The sequence below is a fragment of the Oxyura jamaicensis genome, chromosome 23, assembly GCF_011077185.1.
Source record: "Oxyura jamaicensis isolate SHBP4307 breed ruddy duck chromosome 23, BPBGC_Ojam_1.0, whole genome shotgun sequence".
NCBI classification, from domain to species: Eukaryota; Metazoa; Chordata; class Aves; order Anseriformes; family Anatidae; genus Oxyura; species Oxyura jamaicensis.
Genome location: NC_048915.1, coordinates 4,742,134 through 4,764,503, shown reverse-complemented (window position 1 = coordinate 4,764,503; position 22,370 = coordinate 4,742,134). Strand labels below are relative to the sequence as shown.

General features: G+C 43.7%; 1 protein-coding gene across 1 annotated transcript; it reads right to left on the bottom strand.

The window, feature by feature from the left end:
* Positions 1 to 1,943: 1,943 nt before the first annotated feature.
* On the bottom strand, positions 1,944 to 15,119 carry PSMB2 (proteasome 20S subunit beta 2). Its single transcript, XM_035345692.1, has 6 exons — positions 14,944 to 15,119; positions 11,953 to 12,075; positions 11,451 to 11,521; positions 5,102 to 5,264; positions 3,520 to 3,569; positions 1,944 to 2,603 (listed from the first exon to the last, which is right to left on the bottom strand). The coding sequence occupies exons 1-6, from the start codon at positions 15,032 to 15,034 to the stop codon at positions 2,496 to 2,498; spliced, it is 606 nt and encodes a 201-aa protein (XP_035201583.1). The 5' UTR covers positions 15,035 to 15,119; the 3' UTR covers positions 1,944 to 2,495.
* Between the last annotated feature and the right edge of the window lie 7,251 nt (positions 15,120 to 22,370).

The following is a 22,370-nucleotide window of genomic DNA, read 5'->3' as shown; positions in this document are numbered from 1 at the left end:
CCAAAAGCTTTAGCCCTGAAGGTGAAGCAGGTGAGAGGTTCTCTTCCCCTTAGTGAGAAACTTAAAACATTTTTTTTTTCCCCAAAAGAGATTCCGTGTATTACAACCAGAAAATGGAAAGTTGAATGTTTCTGAATTTTAGATCAACACCATAGACCCGTAAAAGATTCCACAGTTATACAGCAGAAGTATTAGACCTTTCCTTAAAAAGCATAATTCTTGGGAAGTCCTTGAGAGAATTCTTTTTTAGAGGCTAGAGATCAATTTCACTGTGGGCCAATTCTTTTGTTCTACTGCTTTGCTGTATTTATTCCTTTCTAGAGGTTGCTGCTGTTGGCTTCTGATGCAACCCCTGGTATCTTTCATTCAATGGAGGATTCAGATCCTGGTCCCTGCCCTCAGGCAAAACATATGTTCCACTCCAACCTGAATCCAACAGGGGTGTTTGCAGGGGAATAAGTGTTTTATGTTTATTAATCACCTGCATGCAAATAGGTGCCAATAAAAACTCCAGGCAGATCCTCTGCCAGACTAACATGATCTTCTAGCACCACACCCCAGTTTTGGTGTCTGAAATAATGAATGCATCCAATAAGGAGGCATTGCTACTTTGCTATGCAGTGACAAAAATATCACATCAGCTCAGTCACTCTGCAATGATGACTCTGAAAAGAGAGACAAGAAACCTGCAAAAACATTCAACATCAGTGGTAAAATAAATTAGAGATGTTGCATATTAAGCTAAATAAATACATTAATGCAACATGAAAGGGTGAGATTTCAATCACAGAACTGGAACACTCAAAGACACTACTCATGTTAAATGTGACCAGCCAGGAGAAAATCTTGTTAGGGACTTCCTTAGCATAAAAAAAAATAAAAGTTTGAGATGGGTTTTAAGAGTCAGATTTCGTGAAATGTTTCAGTTATACCATTGGCTTAAAATAAAAGCAATTGCAGCCATGACTGCAACAGAAAGAACCAATAATTACTCATTCTGAAAACAATTAAACACTACAAAGCCTGATGAGACTTTGTTTCAGAATTAGATTTAAGTAAGCACAGTCTTTAGAGGCAGGATGAGTTAAGGCACCAGAGTCACAAATTTATTCTGTGACATTAAGCAAGGCCCAGTCTCTAATCCAGTTCTCAGATGTTCCATAATACGGGAATACTTCATTAAGACTGGCAGCTTTCTAAGGAGACTGACGTTCTGTACCCACTGAAATCGTGGGGTTCTCACAACTGCCTTCAAGTGAGCCAGGATTTCAGGGTTAACCCGTATGGCACCAGGAGCAGCGGTGCTCAGTCACACCTAGTCTCAGTTACACAAAGAATAAAAATGGAAGTGCCCTGAAAATGCACTACTGAGCAAGACCAAAAAAGTTCTGACAAACAAACCATTAGGTCTGTCATTACCTTTCCCAAGCATGAGAACCTGGATTTTATGCCATGCCACATTTAACAGTCCACATAAAATCTTGTGCGCATCCAAGATTATTTTTCCAAACTTCTTCAAACAAAGTAAGCACCCAAACAAAGCATTTCTAATGGTTAACTCAATACAATTTCAAGCAGGGAATTGGTCTCAATGAAAATTCTTCCCAGAAGAATCAGTTCTGTGCAGATTGTAAGTATCAGCCACACAAAAATCATCTAAGGATGTTTGCTGACTGCAGTTTTAATATGGAAGCATCATCTAGACCCCAGACAAGATCAGTGATTATTCTCAAGGAAAAAGCTCTAGCTAGATAAGAATAATCCTAAGATTTATGAAAAGCACTGGAATTATATTTTTCATTAAACTTGTAGAAACGATTAAATAACACAGTAAGTCAGTTTATATTTAAAATACTTAATATAGCTATGACCTAATGGTGCCAGGAGAATATTTTCCCAGTAACAGAACTATGGCCACACGAGTAAGAAGTGACACTAGTATCTTTAAATCCATTCTATTTATTGACAACCTTACTTTCCACTTGGATTAGATTGAAACCAATAATAACAAAAGCAAAATTAAGTCTTTGAAAATCAGACTTTTATAACGCAAACAGTAGTGAGATCTTTGGAAAGATGAAATAGATGTTGCTATGTTTAGCATAAAGCACTTGTCTGCTGTTTGCTGAGCTTTAATACCCAGTGTGAGAACAGATGACAGCAAGTTCTCTTCTAGAAAAATATAATACTAGTTTTCCCCACCCATAAGAAAACTTAAGAGGGGGAAGTGAAAACATCTCAGAATAGCAAATAAAGTAATCTGAACATGCCACAATTACCAATAAATCACGTTTCATCTTCATTGCAGACGGATTTACTTAAATACTCTCAGGAAGGACCAGTGGAATCAAAGTGGAATCAAAAGATGGAACTGGCTATATAAATGTCAATCTTTATTCAATCTTCCAGCATAGTACATGACTTGGGTGCTTCAAATGAATATTAAAAACAAAACGGAACATAAAAAGAAGACTGCTGAAGAAAGATCTCAGGGGTTAGGACGTTGCTTTTTGAAGGAGTATATTGTCCACTTCATGGATGCCGTCTTTGTCAATGAACCGGGCATTGAAAGAGGTCAGATTTAAGATGAAGCGCTTCTTAAGCTGTTCAAAAGACAAAAATAAAACAAAGGAGATGAGGTTCATTCAAAGCTTAAAAGAGGAGGGCATAATTTAAGGAATATGCTGTTGCTCATCAAAATCTCCATCCTGGTTCTTGTTCCTAACAGTCCTGGTGACCTGAACTAAGGTGGTTTTCACAACTCAGGAAGCGTTTGGTACAAGTTTCTGTTCTAATACTTGCCCTGTTAGACCAGTCTAGGCTGGAGGTACAAAACACAAAAGCCTTTTAACATAACAGGCACTTAAGGAGGAAGACAGAGTGGGCTACAACTTCGGGCACAGTGTATGTATCAAAAAGATTCTTTAAATAGAACCTCTTTAGAATACTTATTTGTAATGTTTCCCATGTTTCCCTAGAACTTTCTTCCCAATTATATTAAATTCAAAGACAAGGACAGAGAATGTTTTCCTACAATAAAAGCCTTGGAGTCTGAAAGGATATGTTTACATTAAAATTGATTATGAACTTTAAGGTCAAATCTTCACCCCAATTAGAATTAGATATCACTTCACAAGCTGGAAGAGAAGTACACTTGGAAGTATATACTAGTTAAGTGTAATACAAGTAACAGAGGGATGCTTGCATTACATTCAGAAGCAACATAAAAGAAAGTCAAAGACAGTCTGTATCAATATTATGCTAAGCATAAAAGCAGCAGAAGTAAAGAAAGCAATTAAGCTTAAAGTTTATGTTCTGGAGCATGTGAACCATGCTAAGACAATGCAAGCACCCACAAATCCTTTTCCTCAGTAGCTATTCCACATCTGGTCAATATGCATTTATTATCCCTTCTGGCAAAGACAGCCAAAATGCAACAAGAACAGGAAAATATCAGCAAATGAATGCAAACAAACATTCCATTCTCAGGTTCACAAGGGCCCAAGTTTGGCAACTCACCTCCTCTAGACATTTCTTTAGGAGCTCCACAGCTTCCTCACGTGTGATACCTGAAACAAAACATCCACAGATTGATTTAATTAGAGGCCATCTCTCTCAACAGAAACTTTATTAAATTTAAACAACTTTTCAGCTGAGCACCAAAAACTCTACTTCCCAGCTCACAGAAAACAATTTCCAGATGTACTGAGTACGTCCTGCGCTGAAGCACTCACGCTGCAACAAGCCATTGAGAATCAATTTGTTACACTGAATGGGAAGCATGACGGAATTTTGCCTCCCATGGCCAGGGACCAGGCTTTGGAGAAGTCCAGCCGTCTCTCTCTCCTCGAGTTTATTACAGTTTTAAATCAGCTCCATCTGTCCGCAGCCGGCTGCAAGTCAGTGACAGTAGGCGGAGATTGGTTTTGGTGCTACGTTCCCTGCTGGGTATTAGTTTTAATAATGGGAAAGGCACGTGTGTGATGCCCCTGCTATTCTCACACATTAGGATAAAAAATTCAGGACTGTGTAAGGATGACAAGCCATGACAACCTATTGCAGTTCACTGCTTTTATTTTCACAAGAAGTTGTAAAAATGCAGTACTATCATTTTCTAGAGACATGGCTAGGAAGCAGTTAAGCTCTGTGGATCTAAAAACTTATTTCTAAAGCTTGTTCCAGACTCGCATTCATTGTTCAGGAAGAACTCCCATTAAAATAAAGCTGCCTGGTCATAGCTTCTTTCTTGCGGTGGATAGATGAAAAGATTACCAAGTCAACATCTTTGCTATGAAATTAAACTCGGCTTTGCACACCGTAAGGAGTAAAGCAGTTTTGTGGCTAAAGCCAAAAATGTCAGATTAACCATAGTCCCAGCTTAGTACATTTCCTCTTTTGTAAAATGGGGATGGAGCCATGTTTATTTTTTGGCAGTGTAAGAACTGGATCACAATTCTAAAATTAAGACTTTAGACAGTTATAGACATACAGGAATTATGACCAACAGCTACCATATGGATAAAATTGTAAAACAAACCAATTGATCTTCATCAACGCTTCAGAGCTGAGAGATAATCTTGCTAGGAAGAAATAACTTCTCACCTGTATATTTTTAATTTATCATACAAATATGTTGGTATCTGTATATTAACTGATATATCCAATTCAAGATATGGAGCAGAAAGATCTGGGATTGCACTTTGAAGATTGATACTCTAGGAAAATCTTTATCATAGCAACAGAAAAGCAAGTGGAAGATAAAGTTATCAAAGTGCTATTTATTAAAACCAGACTACTAGCAGCAAGCAGTCCAGGAAAGTCTAGTCATGTTCTAGAATAAATTGGAACTTCCTTCACTTACAGTCTGTTATGCTTCGAACAGGAAAACACCAAGGAGTTGTCTAGTTTCACATTACCATTTCAGCAAAAACAGAAGGCAATCTTTAAACCTGCATTTAGTCTAACAAAGTCAAGTTCAAATCTGCAGCACCACAGCAATTGTGCTGGACCACCTGACTCAGCAAACGTCAAACTCACACTTCAAAGCTTTACGTTATTAATCAGTAACAGGAGAATTTTCTTCTCCACAGGCTCCACTTACTTGGCTTGTAATAGCGGTCGAGGATGCTGAGGGTGAGGAACGCACCATATCCATGTGCTGCAAAAGGAGCTTTAGCCAGAGCTGCAAGATAATCCATGTAATAAAGGGCAGGACCTTCATCGTCATCATAGCCAGCCAGGAGAAGGTTGACATGGTAAGGGGTCTACAACCAAAAACAACATTTTCATTAAAGCAGACACGCCCACGTCTTTGAATCCTAATTGCCCATGCCATATCCAGAATTGCAACATAGCTGGTTTCACAATTCTTTGTGATAAAATGGCTAGCAACTCCATCAATACTGTCTGCAGGAGATGCCGGGCTTCGATCTAAAAGCAAATCAAATCTTTTGGTAACATGGAATGCAGAAGCAAAATCTGTACTACCCCCCTGATTTATTTTTTTAAAGCTTTCATGGCACATTCAAACTTAAAACGAAGACTTTAATTATGTCTCCACATAAGATTCTTTCATCTGAACATAAAACTTGAGAATTTTTACTGTCTGCATGGCAACACAACATGAACATTCTGCGCTTTATAAGAACTTCTTTGTTAACTTAATATGCTCTTTTCTCAGTCACACTACTGTTAACCATTGACCATTTTAGCACATGAAAGCTCATATACAGTGCAGCGTGAACAGCTGTATACAGTGTTACACTGTCTTGTTAATTGGCAGTTAGGTTTTTACTGCATGTACCAAATTTAATCTTTACTATTTGGCTTGACTGATCACATGAAGATCTAAGGAACTGGTTCCTTTCCATTTAAAGCTGACTATTAAGATATGACAACATTACTTTAGCAACAGCTTTTTGTTTAGTTGGAAACGGTTTACTTTTAAAACTAGAAATTTAGTCTGCTTCAGATTCTCTCTTCTGATTCTTGTTTATGACTTCAGCAACACCCTATCAGGTAACATTACTAAATAGCTCTCTCTTACCCCAAAAGACCACAGAACTGCATTAATGTAATCATGCCTTTTTATTGTTCTTTACTTGCAAGCTTAGAAATTCCTGAGCAGTTTTCTTCATGTTTTAGGCTTACTGTGTTTTACCATAATGGATAAAGCAGGTGTCCCCAAGTCTTCCAATATAAACACTTTATGATCATGAGGCATGTATATACTGTATTATTTTTAAACGTAAATTACCGATTTTTATGAGTCTTATACCTTTTCTAAAAGTGCCTTTATACACTGCTAGTATTTCCCATATTTATATATTTCTTATTAATTATAGTAACACGATATCTCTCAATGCTCAAAAATCTAGATCAACAAAGCAGCAAAATTAGAACATTACTAGAATAAGCAGACAATTTCACTCTAAAACCAAAACATTAGCTTTAGCAGAGGAATAAGGTCATTTTGATACTAAGCATAGCGAATTTGCACTCAAAAACCACAGGATACTGTACTTTGACTTTCACCAGATAAAAAATAAAGCAGGTTAGTGTTACAGTTATACCAGACATGTCACTAAATTGTGTGATTAATCTTCAAAGCATTTCAGCATATTTGGAACCAAGTTACTACGCAGCTGTATTCATTTAATTAGTCTGTATTTCATTTATTCTCAAACATCACAAGTTGATCTTTAAAAGCCATGCATGACACATGACACAAGATCACTCAAATTACTGTGTGACTGAATTACCAACACTGGTACTCAACAATAAACAAGTGGTGTTATACAGGCTGAAATCTGCAAGCTATTTTTCAGTCTTAAGTTCTCCCACTAACGGGCTACAAGAACTTCTTAAATGCAAATAAAGTGTCACGCTATCATCCTACTATGCAGGAAAGGCAGCATCTAAACATTAGAAGATAAACATAACCTTTTTACTAATTCCATGATTGCAACTGAAAATCGCAGGCAATTTGGTATGTTAATACAGGATTAACACAAAGTTTCAAAGGGACAACTTCAGCACCTTTAACAGGCGCTTAATGTAAAGGAGTAAATGCAAAGGTAACATTTATCACTAGGAAAAAAAGTCTCCCTTCAAATAATATTAAATATAGATAACAGCATTTCCCCTTTGCCCAGACCACCACAATCTCCACTTACTACTATAATTCATGTACTCCAAGACTTGTTCCAATGCAGCAAATTCAAGGTCAGAATCTAAGGGAACATTCAGGTTACAACGCTTCTGAGCCAAGGCAACTTCCTAGAAATATGAAAATTGTGCAGGTTTTCCTAGTTGAGAACTAATTCCATTGGTCTCCCAGAATCTTAGGGACTATGGTACCCAAAGGGAAAGGCTTAGCCCATTACAGAAAAATGCTATTCCTGTAGTGCCTCAGGCTGTGTGGCAAGTCCTAAAGCCTTCAACTTCATGTTTCCATGTAGCTGGCTGCATCTTTAGCCAGGAAAAAAAAAAAAAAAAATCTGGCAAAGGGAACAGAGGGCATTTGCCATGAGAATGGTAACACGTTCACTGCAGCACTTAACATCTGAAATCCCTAACTCTGGTCAGTCCCAATGTGAACAGGGGGAAGTGAACACCACAAAGAAAACTTTCACTGCATCCAAGTGTGGGGCTAACACTTGTGTGCTAGGACTGGTATTGTACATCTCAAGCCTTTCAGTTGGGTTTCCACAAGAGGACTGACTCATACCCTCAGACACTGACATTTATCCTCAGAGTGTAGCGAGATGTAAATATTTGCTTAAAATTACCTATACCAAACTTAACTATAACCTGGACATTTGTTCATTTCAAAGGCAGCCTTGGCTTTTGCAACTAAATCCACACCAGTCCTAGGCTCTTAGGAGGGCTGCTGTGATTTAAGAGCCACCAAACTCATCAGATAGGCTGACGCTCCACAAGAGTCAATTTTTTCTCCCCCCAAACTCGCCGTTGTATTACAGGCAATATTTCTCATTGCAAGTAGCTTTGCACTTTATGCTGTTTGATTTAAAATAACTACAGCAATTAAGGGATGTGTGAAATTCTTCAGAATTTACAGCTGAAGAGAACAGTTGTGATAAATACACTAAAACAACAAGATCAGCAACGGGAGGCTGGGCGGTGACAAGCAGCGGTGTGACATCTGGCGGAAGCCAAAGTCACAGCAAGGGGGAGAAAGGTGGGCGTGAGGAAGCATCCTGCCAAGCGTGGACAAGGAGAGAGGAACTGACAGTCTTCCTTTGGACTCAGGCCAGCCCCTGTCACCTATAATTAAACATAGCATCACAACACAACAAGAAGCTGAACTTTAAAGGGTACAGGGGGCAGGAGGGTGTTTTTCCTTATTCCCCCCCCCCCCCCCCCCCCGCACACTCTGTAATATGTTGAATGTTCAAACGCCGGCACTTGATTCATCAGGTGAATCAAGCGTGATGCTGGAGAAGGCAACAGGGAAGAGGAACTATAGCACCACTCACCTATTCAAAAGCCAACTGGCTCCAAGGCAGTTTCTTGGTTTGCCCCATTTAAAAGAGATAAACGGAGGTCAGATTATTTTCAGACACTATTTTGGAGTATAAACCCATGCTTTAAAGAAGTGTTCTGAAAAACCATGCTGGCTATTTAGTAAAAGGGAAGAGCCCAGTAAGGTAACACCCTGAAGTTACAAGGCCAACCTCATTACACATGACTGCCAAAAAAGGAAAGCCATCCCCAAGACACGAGAAGCACTCAGTCTGATCCACACGGTTCATCCCAGTCTTGGCCGGCATTCAGAAACTTCGAACTGAACTCATCGTGCCTGGCAGATCAAGTTTTACTTGCCTGAATGGTAAATCCTAAAGCTTAGCACAGCCCCAGTTGATGAAATCAGTTGCACTAAGGCTGAACTCTCCAGTCCTAGCAAGAACTCCACAGGTACAAGAAATGCCTAGTACCTAAAGTAACGTCCTCAGAACAGAGAAATGCAGAGCTGTAACATCCTTAGAGGATTTGGTGAATCGTTGTCCATTTGAACGGAAAGAAGCTAGCTATTTTATTAAACTTATCACATATTTATACTCTGGCAACAGCTCTATGTTTGCATGCCTTGCTAAAGCTGCAACCATATTGTAATTAGAATGGTTTCAAAATTTATCAACTTAAATTTAATATTTCACAGATGTCTTCCTGTACCAGCTGGTTAACACTATTTGTTTTCCCCATTAATTTTTCATGCTAATCCAAAGTCCTGTTTCTCCTCAGCACACAGGGCTCACAAGCAAAGCTATTGACCATATGATGGCAGTTTACTGAATATTTAATAAAATCTAGAGAAAAGTAGGGGAAGCACAACCTTCCACAATAGTATGGAACAGGTTTCAAACCGTGAAACAGTATTAAAAATGTGCACTGCAAGGTAACATGGCTATCCGAGCTACACACAAACTGCTAGAAATGACGATAACTGCACTGGACACACTCATGCTGGCTTAACTAGTTTGATTTTGTTTTTATCTGCAGATAACAGGGAAGAACTTGGATGGTGGTTAACAGTGCAGAACAAGCCCTGTTTTGGTCAGGGCCATGACAATTGTATAATGCCTGAGAAGTTTCTGTTTCAGTACGGCCAGTCCCTTTCATGTACCTTCTAGTCCCTCATAACAGACAGCTTTACATGGCAAAATGGCAATACAGCAAGAAATCAGGTACCTTTTCCCCACTAAACTCTCTACTTCTGAACTATCTTCCTGCTCCTAACAGGAGGTGGTAGCAAATTTTACCTTTAAGTTTTTATTAGCCACATAATTGGTAGCCTCCAGGAATCCTACACACAACTTAGATATGGAGAGCTAGCATTAATCCTTGCATCCTACAAATTAGAGTAAAAAAGGTAAGATAATCCACAGGGGAAAAAAGTATCTTATGGCAGTATCTTATTGCATTATCAAGTTCTAAATCCACAAACAAACCACGATGTGCTATGTTTAAAGAAAAAGAGCTCTCCCTGCAGTGTAGAGATCACTGTAGTGTGACAGTGTCAGAGTGCACTACTTGCTCCAGGGCATTGCCATCTGCAACAGCACAACGTTTTGTCTCCGGTAAATAAACACATCTGCCTTCGCCAGTGTCCTCCCCACTGTGCTGCCCATCTGGAGCAGGTGAGCTGGAAGGCGAGCGTGGGCTCAGGAAGCAGGGGAGACACAGGGTGGATCAGGCCTCAGGGGACACGGCACAGAAGACAGTGCCACATCATGCTAGCCAAGCTTGCCAAAAAGCCCGTACATTACTCCTGTTAGGAGTATTTTATATCCTGAATAATCCTCAGCACTATTATTTCACTGACTCGCTCCACACAAGCTTTATTAGCTTGAAAACTTGCTGCATTCAGTTGTCATCCACATCAGAAATGAGAACAATGACATTAGGTTGTTTCGGTGGATTATGAGATGTTCAGGAACGGTCTTTACCTCACTCCACACACGTGTAATTCCCAGCAACACAACTCTGAGGTTGATACTGGCCTGCCTGTAAAACATGATTTCAGGCCTGTGAGGTACACTGCTGGAACAAGCAACTTCATTTATCCCCTGTCCAATCCCTAACAGATTTGTTCAACTTCATTCTCAACGTCCTCGTTGCTCTTGTTTTGATTTGTATATGTTGGGAAGAATGCTAACAAAGCAATTCCTAACCCTGGATCTTTACAAGTCTGCTTGCCCCTCCTGAAAACATAGCAGTATTTTACAAAAAGAATCAAGTCTTTTCTCCTGGGGAAGTTTATTTAACCATACACATTTATCAAATCTGGAAAGCAGAAGTCCAGGGACACCACCTTGCATCCAGCCAAGATGAAAGTCAAACAGAAGTCCTGACTTCTCCACTATGCTTCAAACGGTATCCCAGCATGACAGCTGGAGAATGACTAGTGGGATGCATTTGTTAGCAATATTTTGAGCAATTACCATGAGAAAAAAAGCAGTCATTGCAGTTTGGTAACTTGGAAAAACACAGCTTCAACTTGGATTTCTTTTACTGAAAGCCTCATGCTTCTGTTTACAAAAGGGACTTGTTTTGCTAAGTACATCAAACAGCTTTGCTCTATTAAATCATTTTCCAATAAGATTAAACAGATCCAGTGCATTTGCATGAAAACTAATCTCATTGTTAAAGAGGCTTAGCTCACTTAGCTGTCTGCAGTATTTATGACAAAACATTTACTGGACCCAAAGCTGGAATTTCAAGATTATAGTAATATCACTTATTGGTAAGTGATGCGATAACTTTTCTGAATAAGTAAAGCAATATACATTTTAATAAAAAATATATTCTTTCAGCAAAGTGACTTCACCAGTGAAGACAGAAGCCGTCACCTTTTCATCAGACTCCATTACTTAAAAACAGAAGTTTCCCCTGTAAGCCCCTGCCAAGGTCTTTCAGCTATTACTCACTCGACTCCGAAGATAGTCAGCTAGGTTTCGCCGTGTAAAATTTGCAGCTGCAGTAGGAGACAGTTCGTAACCTGCAGAAGAAGTGTGTATTTGGTAACAGTGCATATCCACATTCATTATTGGACTAACATAAAACAGCCCCAAAAAACAGTAAAATACTGCAGGTACGTAGCCTGAATTTTTCAGCCAGGTATTTCAGGAAAACCAAGGACAGTTATCATGTTACAGACATTAAGAGAAATATTTTACTTAAACTACTATTGTCGTTCATTTATATACCAAATAGGTTAGTAGGGCTTTGGAAGAACTTTATGTCTTATATGTTCTAAGCTTCACTTTTCCGCATTTACTACCACATTTGCTTGACACTTAAAGTACAGAAATCCTTACAACTAGGGAAGCTTTGAGAACAGAACTTTCCACCAAACACTTGACTAAACTACACCCATCATCAACCCTCTGCTTCCCAACCCTCCGTGAATCACTGTTGTCCTTCACTTACCATTTCGCATTTTGTAGAGCTGAACGTTCTTCTGGATGTATTCTGCAAACTGTACGGTGTCTCCAGCCTCCCCAACACACAAGAGTAAGATTTTTTCACTCATCTTAAACATTTTGTCGTGGTCTAGGTAAAGAAAAACAACATCAAGAGCCATGGTCAAAAGAAAGATTTTGCCAGTATCACCACTATTTTGCCAGTATCACCATTTCTTTCACAAAAAGCACAAAGGTCAAAGACCAAGAACTCAACTAGGTCCTGAAACTACCAAAAAAGTCTTCCTGAGCAGGCATTAGCACTCAGCTTCTCACAGTTGATGGTGTAGTACAGCAGGCCTGTTAAACACATCACCGAGAGAAATAAAAATGACTTTTTTCTGAAGTGCTTCCTTCAGAAGGGAAATATTGCAGAAACATGTGATCTTTGTTACAAAAAACGACAACTAAAGCTTCACACAGAATGTTGTGTTCAGATGAAATTCAACACTATACATGGTACTTCCCTGACTCAGGAGTAAGAATTCTGCTCAGTGATCGTTCTGTTTTATCTAAATACACTGAACCAGAAAAAAAAAAAAAATAGTATGAAGCTGAAATATCAGCACAAAGCAAAAACAGTATGAGGAAATCCAGAACTAAAATCCCCCAAACCATCCTTTCCTTCTGATACCAATAATTGTTCCAGAAAACAGCTATTTAGATGAAGGAAGCTTTAAAAAAGTTTTTGTTTGTCATTGCTTTTGACAAAAGCACAACATGCAAACATTGATTACAAATTGTAAGGCAGTCCACAAATAACTGGAGATTAAGGAACAGTAAGCTAGACTTTTAATTGCAGTTTCCAAAACTTGCCTGCATGTACTAGAGGGAATCCAAGTTCACAGAATCACAGAATTTCTAGGTTGGAAGAGACCTCAAGATCATCGAGTCCAACCTCTAACCTAACACTAACAGTCCCCACTAAACCATATCCCTAAGCTCTACATCTAAACGTCTTTTGAAGACTTCCAGGGATGGTGACTCCACCACCTCCCTGGGCAGCCTGTTCCAATGCCTCACAACCCTTTCAGTAAAGAAGCTCTTCCTAACATCCAACCTAAAACTCCCCTGGCGCAACTTTAGCCCATTCCCCCTCGTCCTGTCACCAGGCACGTGGGAGAACAGGCCAACCCCCACCTCTCTACAGCCTCCTTTAAGGTATCTGTAGAGAGCGATAAGGTCGCCCCTGAGCCTCCTCTTCTCCAGGCTGAATAAGCCCAGCTCCTTCAGCCGCTCCTCGTAGGACTTGTTCTCCAGGCCCCTCACCAGCTTCGTCGCCCTTCTTTGGACCCGCTCAAGCACCTCCATGTCCTTCTTGTAGCGAGGGGCCCAAAACTGAACACAGTACTCGAGGTACGGCCTCACCAGAGCCGAGTACAGGGGGACGATCACCTCCCTAGCCCTGCTGGTCACACTATTTCTGATACAAGCCAGGATGCCGTTGGCCTTCTTGGCCACCTGAGCACACTGCTGGCTCATATTCAGCCGACTGTCCACTATCACTCCCAGGTCCTTCTCCGCCTGGCAGCTCTCCAACCACTCATCTCCCAGCCTGTAGCTCTGCTTGGGATTATTACGCCCCAGGTGCAGGACCCGGCACTTGGCCTTGTTAAACTTCATGCAGTTGACCCCAGCCCATCGGTGCAGCCTATCCAGATCCTCCTGCAGAGCCTTCCTACCCTCGAGCAGATCGACACTCGCACCTAACTTGGTGTCATCTGCAAACTTACTGAGGGTGCACTCAATGCCCTCGTCCAGATCATTGATGAAGATGTTAAAGAGGACCGCCCCAGCACCGAGCCCTGGGGGACGCCGCTAGTGACTGGCCTCCAACTGGATTTGACTCCATTTACCACAACTCTCTGGGCCCGGCTATCCAGCCAGTTTCTAACCCAACGAAGCGTGCGCCAGTCCAAGTTGTCATGACAACATCACCGAAGCCAATCCTGCACTCATTCTAGCACCTTGGTCTCACCTCATTAAGAGGATACCGCTCAGATGAGAAAATTGAGTAACTGTTGGTGTGCACAGAAAACCAGTGCTCCATACTGCAGGTAGTTCTACGGAACAGCACTGCATCTCCACGCCTGAGCTTCCCTTAGCTTCCGTTTCGGTTTCAGTTTACTAAATACTGCTGAATAATCCCTGCTGCAAGATACGCAGGAGGTGTCACAACCCTCTGATGTGATTCGAGGGGATCCTGAAGTACCTAAGGACTGCACAGAAGCTGCTCATCTCAAGAGTCCAGGAAATGCCCCTGAAAGCAATCAGCCCTTGCAATCTATTTACTACTCCAATTGAATTCTACAGACCTGAAGTAAAACACAGTTATGGGTAAAGGCACTGCTAACTCTAACACTGAAGATTTTATAGAAAGTTTATCATTATTACAGTTTAGCACTTTCTAAAAAATAGAGCTTCTAAAACATTGTGTTTGTATTAAAGTCACTACACCTTATAGCCATGCTTCTAGCCCAGCTTATTGGGACTGCAATAAACAGAAGCAGAAAATATAATTTTCTAGAATTTCAAGGGCTTGAGAAACCCCCAGATTTCTTTCTCTACATAAATAAACTAAGATGTTAGTGGCTCATATGCCTCGTGCTATGACTTCCACAGTGCCTTTAATCCCAATATTTAATTTTCTTCATGAAATACCTTTTACCAGGGGCACAGACAGGACCAAGCACTAACTCCACCCCGGCTATTCCTTCAGAATTCCCTCCGCAGCACAACACAAGGTTGAGTTAACGAGCTAACACCTACCCAAACCGTAAATTAACGTGACCGCTCCGTTAACCCAGGATAAGGCATAAAACCCTCACAGGAACTCAGCCCCCCGAGGGGCTCTCCCCGGGCCCAGCCCCACCACGCCAGCCCTGAGGCGAGGCCCGGCAGGGCCCCGCCGCGGCCTAACCCCCCTCCTCCCCCCCCGGTACCGGGCCTCGCCGCTCACCGTGCTTCATCTGCACGATGCTGGAGGCCGCCACCGTGTCTGCGGCCACCAGGACGTAGTCGGGCCCCTGGATGCCGATCAGGTACTCCATGGCCGCCCCTCCGGCCCCGCCGTGACACAGCCCAGCGCCGCCGCCGCCTCCTCACGCCGCCGCCTCCCACTGCGCAGGCGCCGGCGCAGCGCGATGACGTCACCGCTCGCCATAGGCGGTGGGGGGGGTATTGGTCACGTGGGGCGCGCGCCGCCTGAGGCGGTCGCGGCACCGCCTGAGGGGGGCGGGGGCGGCCGGTGGCCGTCTCGCCCGTTTTTTATAGCTTCTGACCCGTTTTTGTAGCCCTTGCCCCGTTTTTGGTGGCCCCTGCCCCGTTTTGTAGCGCCTGTCCAGTTTATTATAGGCCCTGCCCCACTTTTGATAGCCTCTGTCCCGTTTTTTGTAGCTCCCTGTACCCGGTTTTCGTGGCCACTGCCCTATTTTGTAGCCCTTGCACCGTTTTTATAGCCTCTGCCCTGTTTTGTGCAGCCCCTGACCCATTTTTTTGTAACCCTTCTCCCCTTTCTGTAGCCCCTGACGCATATTTTGTAGTCCCTTCCTCCTTTTATGTAGCCCCTGCTGTATTTCATACAGCCCTTGGCCCCGTTTTTTGTAGCCCCTGTCCCATTTTTGTAGCCCCAGCCCCCATTTTTACAGCCCCTTCCCCAGTTGCAGGGCTGGCCCCAACAAGAGGGGAGCAGCACCCAGGAGAGACTCAGGGTCTCGCAGTGCTCATGTGCCCTAGGACTGTTGGAGGTCTGGGGGAAGTCTGGCATTCCCCTCAAGCACATGTCCTGGATTTTTGGTTTGGCACAAAAACATGGTGAATAGGGGTCTCTGGTACCATTGCCGGCCAAAATGTGCCTTGTTCACTATTACAGAGCACAATTCCATGGCAATGGCTCAAAAGAGAAGCATAGAAAACATCTGTAAATGCACGTCCTGCTTCTGCCATGCACGCTTTGTGGAATAAAACCAAGCTGGCTTGCCTTGTGTGTGTCTGCTAGAGCAGAGGGCTCTGCTTAATATTGAAGCTCTGTGGAGGTCCAGTAGGAAAGGAAAACACTCCAAACCCTGCCCTGTGAGGCAACAGTTCCTTGGGCACAAATTCTTTTGGAAATGAAAGGCTGGCGCTTCTGCAGCCTCTGATCTGTACTCAAAGGGAACTGAACTGTGAAGAGAGATGGTGAAATCCTTCCAGCAGAGATGGAGTGATTTATTTGCTGCCCATCTTTCTGTGTCAGGAACAGCCAATGGTGCCAAGTGTGGAGCCAAGCCCGAGCCCCCGCATGGGCTCCCTGCGGCTCCCGCTGCAGTCAGCAGCGAGCACCGGGTGCTGCGCAGCCGATAACCGAGAGCGCGTTCAGCCTGTCTGGTTCCTGCTGCCAGCCCCATCCCACGCAAAATCCCCTGCAGCCACACGGGCAAGCCTTAGCCTGACTCACCTACTGAGCCAATACAGGAATTTGTTCCTCCCTGACATGTCCGTGCCAAACACCAAGGGAAAACTCCCGAGCTGCAGCTGTGTCTGCTGATTTTCTGATCCACTGGTGGCTTCAGAAGTCCTCCATGAGTTTAGCTCGGGGATCTTGGATGGCATCTCCATTTCATCCCCTGGCTGGACACGGGTTCTGACAGCTGCTTATTTTTTTCCCCCCCTTCCCAATCTATGTTAATTCCTCAATGAAAAATATTTAAAAAAAAAAAAAAGTCTTAGGTGGCTGTGCAGCACCCAGTAGATTTCAGGTGTGGCTGTAAGGTAGATAATTGATAACAAGAGAAACAAAACAAATACACTAATTGCCTGGACATTGCCTGACTGCAGGCACCATCCTGACAAGTGAAGTAACTCCAACTGGCACTTGGTTTATCGATTAGACCCTGCCCAAGCCCATCTAACACATTTGCTAAGTGCACTTCCACAAAGACCCAGTCCCATGCTAATGAAAGGGGCCACCGAAGCATTAAAGCCCCACGGCAGTCGCTGTAACGGAGGCAGCCCCAGGCAATAAAACTCTGGATGCTAGAGCAGATGGCAAATGCCCAACTGCACCTATACCAAGAAAGTCACTGTGTAATTATGAGAACTGGGCATAACCTTTGTGTGGTTTAAAAAATACTAAACATGCCAAAAAGCAACAGCAAATTGTCTTCAGGAAACAGTATAAATGAGTGCAAGCAGCAAATTCACCATTTTGACTGTTTTCCAATTGCCTGTAGCTACACTTGTTAAATTGAGTGCTGCGTGCATAAATCAAAACAGGATGTTTTCTTTTACCTAACAATGGCCAAGCTCTTTGCCAGTGCTTAAATATTTTCTGTGTGGATCCAATCTACAGTTTTAAACACATTTTCCCCTATAGATCTCTATACATACAACACATGTACAACCCGCCAGAATAACTTAGCAGTTATTTTTTGAGACCTTTTTAAGAGAAGGTTAATGAAAAATCAACAACTACCATCCTTGTTGATTTTTATTGGGCCCTAGGGTACAATTAAATGTTAAGGTTGTTATTGAATTTTCTTGACAGATTGAATTTCCCTGGTTAGGAAGCACGCGTACGTACAGTACACACCTACCCTCTCTTCCCAGGATGAAGGCTTTTCTGACATTATTACAACAGTGTAAGAAGGAGAGCAAGACATCTCTGGCTACCAGAAATCAGGGAATATTTTCCACTATTAAAGAGGATTTGTCCAAGCTACAGGATGTCTTACAATGGAATGTGCCTTTGCTTTTTTATTTACAAGAAAAATATTGTAGTTATATGTATTTATACGTATGTGTGTACTTTGTGTGTGCTACATGACCTTGGTGGGCGTTATTCTACAAACAAAAGCTGTAAATAAAAAGCTGCTCAGCAGCCTACATAAAACTCTTGTGTGCCCTGAGATACCTGATACACAAGATCCAGTTTCTCAGATCCTGTACCCAGTATACTGAGATATCCAAAGACTGTGGTTCTGAGTATCTTTTCTCTCTATGTCCAGATAAGTTATAGAGCTGAAACATCACAGTGTATCCCAGGAATGCTTTACAGCTCTCTTTTACAAAGAGAAAGAGGCTGTGAGAGAGGTGAGCTTGCACTTCCATCACGGTTTCTAGCAAGTATATGCTTTATGCTTTAGCTGCAGGCATGATGCCTTCTTAAAAAGGAAGGTGGATCCTGTATGGAACATGGAAATTGAATAATAATAATAATAATAAAGAAATAAAAGATCACCCATGAAAGAGAAAGTGGCCTGAATTTATTATGTCACCTGTCATAACTGCCTGGACTGCTCTACAACAAACCAGTGCAGGGATACATGCGATGAAAACCCAGCCAGGACAGGGTAGGTGAGAACAGGAAAAATGAGAGGGCTGGAAGGTAGATAGAAAGGCAGGTGAGGATGAACAGCTGTCATGTTTTCTACACAAAGACAAGCAGTCAGACATATGGGAAAGCCTATAAAACAATCCAGTTATTAGCAAAGTCCTCAGCCCAGCCCAGAACTCTGCACTAACTGTAAATCCAGCAGGCCCTGGAACAGGCGCTGGAGGTGCTGGGGCTGACACCAGCTGTGGATCTGGCCTGGACAGTAATTGCTCATCTCCTTCAGTGACACGGGCTGACCGGTACTTCCTAATTTAAGATGATATTTACAGAGGAAAACATCACAGTCTTTTTACTAGGTGCTGATTGCTGCGGCAGAGAGCCCGGAGCTGAGCAGAAAACGCAGACGAGTCATTACATCAACAGTTGGAAAACGGCCGTGTCCGCGAAGACATAAGCTGCCTTTGCAAACCTTTCAGCAGCTCATTTTCTTCCCCGCTGTTTTTTTACCCCCCGAACATTGTCCATGTGACAATGCCGTTGTTATTTTTGCCTTTGCACAAGGAGTTCGCTTTTACCTGGTCAGGCTGCACGCTGTGCTGTGCCAGCTGGAGTTCAGCACCTGGCTGCCCCGGGTGCAGTTTCTCCCCAACAGTGCAGGGTTTTCCTTTTAATGCTTGGCAAACTGACCATGCTTCTGACATCTGTAAAGAGCAGAGCACTTTCCACAGAGCTCCCCAGAGGGTCCATGCTGGGTCTGCAGACACCCAGGGGCCCAGAGACTGTGAATGTTCAGACAGAGCTGTGGACTGGAGCTGTGATACACTCACAACATGCACTCTGCTCCCTGAACTCCTGAACTGGCAATTTGCTTGGCCCACAACATCCCTGCTTCTTCAACCACAGTACAACATTTTTTAGAGGGGTGCCCTGAATGTGCCAGAGGAAAGGCAAAAGTCCACAGGTTCTGCCTCTGTCTCCCAGTCCAGTGCTGGTCCCCATCCAGAAAAGCGATGCTGTGCCCTCAGGGTGCATCGCTGCTGCTGTGTCCTAGCCCAAAGCTGGGTGCTGTGCTGGGCACCTGCCTTCTGCTCTCTGCTGTCCCCAGCTCACCGGGCAGCCCATGGGACTGTGATGTGGTGCACGACTGCGGCATGGGAGGTGTTTTTCTTTCTAGGGGTTGTTTGACTGGTGTTTGCACCAGCTTTTGCCCTTTGCTATCATCTGTTCCAGTGTGGCATTAGTAAAGATGATGCTACAATTACTGTAAAGCCTGGATGAGGTTTCCTGAGAAGAAAAGGAGCCTCATGTCCCTGCTATTTCAGGTGCAGGAAATGAAGGCGCAGAGAGGAGAAGTGATTTAGTGGAGATCACAGGGCTGGATAGGAATAGAAACGTCTTGATTCACTGAGCTCCTCTCTAGCTACTGGAGCGTGCTATTCAGATCCCACAACCCCGAAATGAACTCCATGAGGCTTACACAGAGCTTTGTTCTTAATCTCACTGTCTGGGCTCCACAGATCTCCAGCTGACTTTCTGTGGCCCCAAACATGCTATGAGTAAACAGACTCTCCTTGAAGATGGGCAGGGACAAACCCTGCATGGTTCCTCCGGTGCCCAGGCTGGGGTCATCGGAAGAATAAGTGCTGATGTTTTGGCTAGCAAACCTTGCAGTCGGCCTTTCCCATGGTAGATGGGTGTTAAGCATGACCTGGATGGAGGGGTTTTGCCAGGGATATTTAAATCATGAGCCTGGCTCTCCTGGGATGCGGAGTGAAGTGCTGGCATCTCCCTGCAGCGCTGCTTTCAGGCACACCGTGGTGGGATTGCTCTTATACGGGAAACCCATCCACCTCTCCTGCAGTTTTCAGGGACTGAGGCCAGGTTGGAGGGAACAAATCCTTGCCAAACTCCTTCCTACATCCTCCTCGCTCTTACCAAACCTGCCAGAAAATAGCCCCCTGCCACAGGCGGCAGGTGACCAACTTCACCGCTCCCCTGCTCCAGCCCCGCGGTGGTGTTTGCCCTCTGCCTGCAATGGCAAGAACGGGGCATCGATTGCAGTGTGCAGGTGAAAATGGATTGGAACCTGCTGCCTGCCAGGTCAACAGAGCTGATTAGCACACACGTGTGTCTCTGGCAGGATCGATCTTGCAGGTGAGAATGTTTCTGAGAGCAGCTGGGGCCCTGCGCCTGGGCTGGATGCTCCTTCCCATGCAGTCCTGCGGCAGTCACCATCATCTCACCACTTGTTAGAGCCACTCATCACAAGCAGCTGGGCAGCCAGGGCACAGGGAGCCTCATTTCCCAGTTGTCCCATTGCTGGAGCCTCCCTGGCAGCACCGTGTACCACACTGGCTGCCCCCTGGGCGAGCTTTCGGTTCCCTCTTGCAGTTTTGGTGCTCAGAACTTCTCAGCGAGGTGGGGAAGCAACAGGCACCAAGGGCTGATATTGGTAGAGCTCAGCTATGCAAAACCACCTTGGAAATCCTAGTAAGACATCTGGTATCAAGTGGTGTGACCCATCCCTGTACAGCTCTGGGGGGCATCATCCATTTCTTAACCATTGCTATTCGTAAAATCAAGCCATAAGAAGAAAAGCTGCTTCAAGTTATTGTACAGCCTTTCTTTTCCCCACTGAGGATGAATCCTCATCCAAAAATCAAGGAATCCAAATGTTTAACAAAACAAGCAGGGATTTCTCCAGTACTGTGGGAGATTTATATCGAGCAACATCTCGTGAAAGTTCCCCCTGCCAGCTCCTCCAGCTCCGTCCTTCTGCTTGAATTCCTGCTGGTCACTGAATTATTACTTTTCTTACTATTTCCTGTGCTTTAAAAGTGGGGAAAGCACAATCAAATTATCGTCATGCTCATTTGGTTAATTGCCTGTTTAGTTACTTATTCAGTTCATTAAAAAGACGCTGGCCACTGTCAGCTTTGAGGAAATTCAGAGAGGCAGGCAGTTAGGGGACAGGATATAGGGTGAAATAGGCCATTACTCCAGCCCAGGGAATGGCAATTTATATCCCTTCTTTTCTGCTACATCACTTCTGTGGACAGTTTGTTCTGAATTAAAAAAAAAAAAAAAAAAAAAAAAGGAAAAAAAGAACCCCCCCACCACCACCCCCACCAAAACAAAAGAAGAAAGCATTCTGCTGGAGATCACCATCGCTGGTTACAATCCATTTAGGTTTAACCCAAAACTCTGCAGAAGACCAAACCTCCTATTTTAGGATTCCTTTTTCAGCTGAGAAAAATGTGCTGCTCCACAGGTCATAAGACGCCTGTAATTATGACCCCGAATAGATAGAAATGTTGCTTCTTGAGACAAATCCCATCTGACAGTTTTTACAGTACGTTCGTTCAGAGCAAAATGCCCTGTCCTCTGTCACCCGGATTGAAATTATTAAGGAAGACAGACATTTCACTGACAACTCTAGCCTCCGGGGGGAAAATATTCCTTCTGTTCCCCTCTGAAGGTCAGAGCTCACATAATGCACAGCACTTAGAGCACGCGCGCACACATGCTCACACACATGCGGGATAAAACTTCCTCCACAGCACAGCTCCGGCTGGATGTTACAGCAAACAGGAGCCTGCTTCACCCGCATCCGAGGGAATTTGGGTCCCAGAAGATGAGACTGATGTTTCTTCAGTCTTAAGTTCTTGTTGGCTGGTAAATAATCCCTGTCACCTGCATACAAAGCATACAAATGGGGGCCACGCATGCTCTCGTGTTCGTACTTCCCCTCACATATCTTTCAATTCCTCTGGCAGTCTGAAACCTGCAGGGACGTTGCGCTTTTTTGCCATCTCTTTACCCTTTCCAGATAATTTCCTGGCTCCTTTTCCTTGCAGGTAAAAGCCCGTTTGCAACCCTCACGCCCCATTTCTTACACGTAACCTGCGTTGCCAGCTGTCACCCGGCCCAGTCCGACACGTGGACGTGTCCCCCATGATGCTGATGCTCCTCTCCACGGGCGCACCAGCTCTGCCCCACTGCTCCTGAGCCTTTTCCTGTGCTGGAGGGGAGGCAAAGCCTGGCCCCGGCTGCCCCTCGGGCCACGGCCGCAC

What these genes read in the sequence shown, in the direction of transcription:
- PSMB2 (XM_035345692.1), bottom strand. Translation starts at nt 15,034, where the DNA reads ATGGAGTACCTGATCGGCATCCAGGGGCCCGACTACGTCCTGGTGGCC. An exon ending in GCTCTACAAAATGCGAAATG is followed by an intron (nt 11,522 to 11,952) that starts GTAAGTGAAGGA and finishes CTTCTTCTGCAG; the next exon opens with GTTACGAACTGTCTCCTACT. An exon ending in CTGACTATCTTCGGAGTCGA is followed by an intron (nt 5,265 to 11,450) that starts GTGAGTAATAGC and finishes TTTTGGTTGTAG; the next exon opens with ACCCCTTACCATGTCAACCT.